The sequence below is a fragment of the Buceros rhinoceros genome, unplaced genomic scaffold (genome assembly GCF_000710305.1).
Source record: "Buceros rhinoceros silvestris isolate BGI_N320 unplaced genomic scaffold, ASM71030v1 scaffold19588, whole genome shotgun sequence".
NCBI classification, from domain to species: Eukaryota; Metazoa; Chordata; class Aves; order Bucerotiformes; family Bucerotidae; genus Buceros; species Buceros rhinoceros.
In genome coordinates, this window is record NW_010427650.1 from 1 (window position 1) to 7,091 (window position 7,091).

The 7,091-nt window shown below is 41.5% G+C and overlaps 1 protein-coding gene across 1 annotated transcript; it reads right to left on the minus strand.

The window, feature by feature from the left end:
• Positions 1–4,126: 4,126 nt before the first annotated feature.
• On the minus strand, positions 4,127–4,738 carry LOC104498599 (RGM domain family member B-like). Its single transcript, XM_010141999.1, has one exon. The coding sequence runs from the start codon at positions 4,736–4,738 to the stop codon at positions 4,127–4,129; it is 612 nt and encodes a 203-aa protein (XP_010140301.1).
• Positions 4,739–7,091: the final 2,353 nt, after the last annotated feature.

Sequence of the window (7,091 nt, forward strand, 5' to 3'; positions counted from 1 at the left end):
GGAAGAGACCATTAAGATCACCAAGTCCAACACAGCACTGCCAGGTCATCACTAACTCGTGTACCAGAGCAGATGTCTTTTAAGATGTCTTTTAAATGTCTATATGTCTTTTAAATACCTCCAGGGATTTCCTTCAAGTTATCTACTACAAAACACCTGGATACGAAAAACTCCATTTCCAATTACGGAATCACAGATTTGTTGCGGTTGGAAGAGACCATTAAGATCACCAAGTCCAACACAGCACTGCCAGGTCATCACTAACTCGTGTACCAGAGCAGATGTCTTTTAAGATGTCTTTTAAATGTCTATATGTCTTTTAAATACCTCCAGGGATAATGTCTCAACCACTTACCTGAGCAGCCTGTTCCAACACGGCACAACTCTTTCTGGAAAGAATTTTTTTTCCAAATATCTAGCCTAAACCTTCCTCAGCACAACTCGAATCCAATCCCTCTAGTCCTTGTTACTCTAGTCACTTACGAGAACAGATTAACACCCACCTCACTACAACCTTTCAGATAGTTTTAGAGCGTGATATGTTTCCCTTTAGCTTCCTTTTGACCAGGCTGCACAACCCCAGTTACCTCAGCTACTCCTCACAGGACTTGTTCTCTAGACTCTTCAAAAGCTTCACTGGCCTTCTTTGGACATGCATTCAGCACATTTTCAAAGGGCAAGTCTAGTCCAGCTAGATTTCACAGACGGTTTAACTGCGCCCAAAACACTCCTGGAGGAGTATTTCCATCAGCTCCCTGAAGGCAGGTAAACAAGTTAGGTTGGTGTGGCCATAGGCTCAGGTACCAACTGTGCTGGGGCTGTGCAAGGACTGCCAGGAATGGTGGCTGGTGCCGAAACCAGTGTCTTTTCAGGCTCTGAAAATCTTCATTCCTTTGTCCCAGCACCAGCTCTGGTCCACCATCATCACCCCAGCTCACCCTCCCCTAGCTCCTAGCCTGGCCAGGCATCTACTAGCCCTACTGCCAGCCAGTCCTCATCCCAGCATGAGAACACCTGTCCAACACCCATCTCCATGGTGCCCACCATTCCCAGCAGTGGCTGCAAACAAGAAGGAAAGTTTTCCATAGGTAATCCCAAGTTTCTCTCTGCATCACTTGCTATACAGGGACGACTACACTAGTGATATCCAGAACATCTGTCACAGCTATGAAAACTGATATAGACTATGTAGCCATCCAACTAAAGCACACAATAAATAAAAAACCCTCCATTTTTTCTACAGTACCCTTCCCACCTGTTCCCTTTATAGCCCCTTGTACCGACATTTATCCTCAACAAATCCGAAAACAGGTCCCAAGACTGGGGAGTTCTTTTATCTGTAGCTGAAGAAATCAGACATAAAGATGCCAGTGACCTACCCAAAACTCATATATGAAGTCTATCATAAAGAAGAACAATAGAGACATTGAACTCAGTCTCCCAGCTACTTGATGATGATTCTCCATCTGAAAGGCCATAGTATCCTATGCCAAGGGTCATAAGCACATCGGACAAGCTCAAAAAACCTGGAATTTCAAGTTTCATCTAGACCACAGAACATACAATAGCTTTGTTCACTGTGAAGAAACATACATTGTTACTATGGGCATCACAAACTTGCAAAACACATAAATTACCAAAAGCGTTTTGTGAATAAATACACAAGTCCCATAAGCGGACAGCTCTTCCAATTAAGGAATTAAAGGAAGAGTTTTCCTGCTTTTCATATGTTCCTGTCAGATGTGAAGGGGCCAGGGGGCACGTGGGGAATCATACTTTTATTCTCACATTCTTTCTTAAAGTCTCCTAGCATTCTCTTGTCCTTTCTGAACTTACTGGATAACACTCAGACTGTTGGGATTAGTCAAGTCTCATAGGTTTTGAAGAGAGAAGTCACTTTACACATAATGCTCCCTTCGTTGCTGATTCCCTTAAAGCTTGGCTCACCAGGAAGCTATTAAAAATCTGAAGGTAATAACTACCTACAGAAACAAATGATGGTATGCCCCTTTCAAAAGCACGCAGCATATGGGGTGAATATTCAATATTCTGTTCCTACAGCTTCTTAAATCACTTCCACTAATTAAGTGCATTCAGGAGAAAATAAATTTTCTTCTCTTTTTGTCTTTGCTTTCATTAAGTCTGCTTTAGAGAGAATTAAGTAGGCTAGTTGTCAATTTAGCATTTGCTTTGCCTTCTTCAAAATTTAAGTTCAGCATAAATTTTTTCTATTATTTCCCATTAAACTTCTATCTCAAATATCTGCAATGAAAAAGCAGCAAGACTAAAAATGAATAATGTTCTGGAAACTTTTCTTATGAACAAGCTCAAAGAACTATTTGCATACTCTTAGCTAGGGAAAAAACACTGCGTAGATAAAAGTCACCGAACTTTTCTCGGTAGCCCTTTAAAGGTGCCTTAAGCTACTCTGGCCAAAATCAGGAAAGTACATCCAGAGGCAGATAGTACACCACCTCAACCAAAATGATATACTTGAAGAATGAACCAAAATTATATACTTGAAAAGAAAAATGTTATGGGAATGCAACTAGCAGTGGCAGTGCATTTTAACAAGCGTTTTGTGTATCTTTTATAGCAGCCCACTCCATAAAGAAATAAAGGAATCAAGAACATGCATTAGGGATATTAAAACTTTCTCACTAAGATACTCATATGTTGGTGTATTTTTCTAGCAGAAATAGGAACTACGAAAATATGCTACTCTCTCTGGGAAACTTAGCAGCCAAAACCCAGCTGCAGTGTTATCGTGTGGGAAATATTATCTCTACTAGCCTTGTTTTGTTAGCTCTAACCAAAACACTCACCACGTGGAATCTAACCCCTTTTAACCAATTATAGTGCTTTAAGAGATGTGTGCTGTGTAACAGAGTCACTATCCAATCACCATGTAGTTAGTCGAGTGGACATGAGTCTATAAATTGGGATGTAATGTAAACAATAAATGAGTCTCGCTACACACCATATGTTCGGGTGATTCGTTCCACTTCAGCCCAGAGCCTCCGTTTCGTGTCGCGACACTCATATATTCAAACAACCTTAATTTTATACAAACAGGTGTGCTGTTTTTTACTTGCCAAAGAAAGAACTCAAGGACTGTATAACACGGAACAGATACTAGCATTAAAGACATTTCTAATATCCTAAACCTTATTTCCTTTAATTGCTTCTGCACACTAGGGATGTTAAACCACTACTATCAAAGAGAAAAATATATTACCGCTTTTTGCATAGTAAGTAAAAGAGAAATACAAAAACACTGAAAATAAATGAAGACAGAAGTTGATATTTGACAGCATCAGCTTCAAGTATATGTGCAAGTAAATTCTTTTACTGACAGAAAGATACCCTCAAAAGTTCAGAGCATTTTTCACCCCAGCTCTGGAGGTAAATCTAGGGACATTTTAGCCAGGCTTATGCTTTAAAACTCCTCAAGTACCTATGGTAAGAACATGTCATAGGCTATCAGTGCTAGTGCATGTGTTGATTCTCTATCCACCTCAAGTGGCTGAGAGGAGAGCAATCTTAAGTCTTGCCTGTCTGAACAGGGACTTACTCTCTCAGCAGAATTTTGAGGTTGCTGCTTCTTCAGTAAAGTCAGGGTACTATGACCTTCTGACAACCATTTGGCATCAATGCAATTTTTTGCTACCTCTTCTCAATTCTCTGCAGTTCCCCTTCCTGTCTCTGCTCTAAACCCTCAGTGTCTTGGTAGTTCATTTGTGCTGTCACTTTATCAATACTTTTTGTTTTCTACTGTTATGGGTTACAATTTAGAGAATTAACACAAACAGAGACTTGCACTCTTTCTTTGCTCCTTGCGTAGAGTATCTGCTTAGTGCAGAGGCAGTCACGGATGCTGCGATCAGATACCTGTTTTACCGTGTTACATTTAGCAACCCTAAAGGCTTATGTGGAGGCTGGTACAGGGTTTTCTTGTGGTGGGGAGGAGGAGAAAGAAGAAAAGGACCTGTTTTGAGTTTTGGGTTTTGTTTTCAGAAAAGAAGAGGCTAATGGTTTTACTTCCTTACACTATTGCATACAAGATTTTCAAGCTGCTACACTTAACTGTTAAGGGCTAAGTGACTTACTCTACTGTCTTGGCCTTTTACTTCTGTATGCATGCACAGTGCTTAAGAACAATCCACACCTTATTTGTAGCAGTAGCTCTGGATCCTGGGACCACAGGCACGTTGGTCACTTGCACTGATAAGTAGATATTGTCTATGAGGGGCCAAGCACCTTCCACTTTGCATGTCTGGAAGTGATCCTTGAAAGTCCTCAGATGAGGATCACCAAACAAACCACAAAATAGGTAAGTAGGAGGAGTCTTCTCCTCTCCCTGATGTTCTCTGGCATCTGTGTGGCCACTGTAATTGCAGCGATCATGGGTCGCTTCAGGATTGGTGGAGGATGTGGGTCCATCTTTGGAACAGTTTCTCTGGCTCATGAGGTCACTGATCCCAAGCACTGCAGAATGGTAGACTAGGTTTCCACGGCATACTTTGGAATTGCGATAGGTACAGGCAGAGTAAGCTCGCAAAGCCTTGCAAAACTCCAAATCAAAACCCACAAGAGCTGAGTTTAGATGTGAAGTTAAGGATATAAAATCGGTGGTGCACTTCTGGATTCGACAAGATGTTTGCAGCTGGCAGTCACCTAAGCACAAAACAGATTGCAGAGAGCAATCAAGCAAACCTCTTAGACTGCAATACCCCATTCCAAACCCACACTTACTGTAGAAAACAACCTTAAGACAACTATCGGCACCCACCCATTAAGGCAACACTATGTAACAGAGAAAAAGGGGTTAGGAAGCAGAAAGTTAGCAATACAGACAAAGGCTGAGATGACCCGTGTATGATTTAATCCAGTATTTAATATTGTCTGGATAGAAATTATGAGCACAAACTCTGGCAAAGTAAGAGCCTATCATTTCTTTTCAGTATCAGGGTGCTTAAACTTTTAAACAGAATCCTGCCTCTCAGAAGGATGCGGTAAAGTCAGCAAGCAATATACACTTAGGCAAAATCAGACTGAATGAATCAGAAATCACATTTTCTCTTCCAAAAAGCGGGGTTGGTAGAAGGAGGGTGGGGAAATGGGCAGGTCACAAATTCAGTTTGCTTTCTTTCCCTGGCATTGCTATAGCTTCACTGCTCGCTTTCTGCAACTAATGAGTGAGAAAACTCACAGCTGTCTGAAGGACAAGCTGCCAGCTAAGGAATCCATACACTGCAATAGCAGTATCTCTTGCAATATAATTCAATAGTAAGACAAGGGGCAAAGAAACCCTCTCCCCACAAAAACGTAAGTACTGATCAGATGTAAGCAAGAGGTACACAGTGCAGTTTACATGAACAAAGCAGTCAGACCTTTTCTGGTCACCTCATTTTTGCAAGGAAAAGATAATTACTATCCCAGCAAGCAAACTGGAGTTGTACATCCCTCTCCTCCGCAGCTCTTACTGTCATTATCTGAAATCCTTACAGATTCTCATGTTCTGCAGGTAGCTTTCAAGCAAGAACTCATGATGACCAGAAATGAAACAAAGACTACACTAACGGAAACAGAGCCATGCATTCCACAGGGGTTAAAACTAGGAAGACTAGGTTCCTTCCCACCCAAATTGTCGCAAACAGTCATAACAGAAAACTGACCTTCATAACAAGTATGTGCAAGACTTCATGCAGTAGATGTTCAAGCACCCAAAACTATCTACTAAAACATGCTGTGCTTATTTGTTCCTTTTATGACCTATAAAATTCAGCTGAGTTTTCAAATTTGAAATTTCAAATGTTATAAAGCAGATTTTGAACACCACAAAAATGCTTACAAAGATACATGGAAACGTAAAAGAAAGGGAAAATATAATATACCTAAGAGATACTCTTTTCTCTGCCCTCAAATCTCTCTTCACAGCATTTTTCACTTGTTCTGAGTGTCCTCAAACTAACAATAGGCATGGGCCCTGTCTGATTAGAACATGCTAATTAAAATGTTTCTGAACTCCTGAAACATGAGGAGTGGAAAATGGAGTGAATAGTAACATAGCGTTTTTCATTTTTAAACACAGCTGTTTTCTGCAATTTGTACAGTGACTTTAGGGTATTAGCAAGACAGTTAATAGAGGATATTAGCAATTTCTTTGCTTGTCCCTTAGCTGACCCTCATGCGTGTCAGCACTCGCATGACTCTAAATATCCAAACCTTGAATTTATAAGGCCAACATCTTTTGCCAGTGATGAGCTAACACAAATCTGTCAAACACAACAGAGTAGAAGGAGGAAGTCTCTAACCTACAGCCACTTGTATGAGTAAGCACTAAGTTTCTCAATTTTTGTGCAAATAATATGTAGCACACACACAAAAAAGTCAAATTCCTTGGTTTCAGATACTCAAAAAAACCCCCCTATGCTAAGCAAAATGACACAGACAACACTGGTTCACAGCTTGGCTTTCAAATCACTGAAATATCTATTTCCCTTCAGTTATTATTTGTGATAAATATTTTAATCACATATAAATTAGTCTAGCTGAGCAAGTCAAGTGAATTCTTGGTACAGGGGTGAATGAATTGTGATTTCACTAAAAACAGATTACATCTTCCTACAATTTATTTCATTGAACCTACAAATACATGAAACTGCTTGACCTAGGGAGAAACATTTTCAAAGAACAACCCTGCTCAGGTCACTTCTGAGTAGAAATACACACCACTTTAGCAAGCATCTGCAGCGTGTGGGGTCCATTCCACCACCTCCCCCGTTTCCAATCTGCCAAGCAAATTCTGGCTTTACCTGAAGCAAAAATAAACAGCAGTTCCTCGCGTCTTCAGGCAGGCCGCCGCACAGCTGGCGCCGCCTGGCTTCACTCTCAACACTTTCAGCGGCGCATCAGCCTACCCACCGGCAGGCTCCTGCCCTGTGCAGGCCCGCGGAGCAGGGCGCTCCACGCAGGTCACTACGCGCACGCTACCCACGGGGTGGGAAGGGCGCGGCCAGGTAGACACGGCTCGCAATCCCGCCCCGGCCTGCGCTGGCCGAGCATATAACACCTTCCACCCGCTCCGA

Coding starts and splice junctions, on each gene's coding strand:
- LOC104498599 (XM_010141999.1), bottom strand. CDS start 4,738: ATGGGGTATTGCAGTCTAAGAGGTTTGCTTGATTGCTCTCTGCAATCT.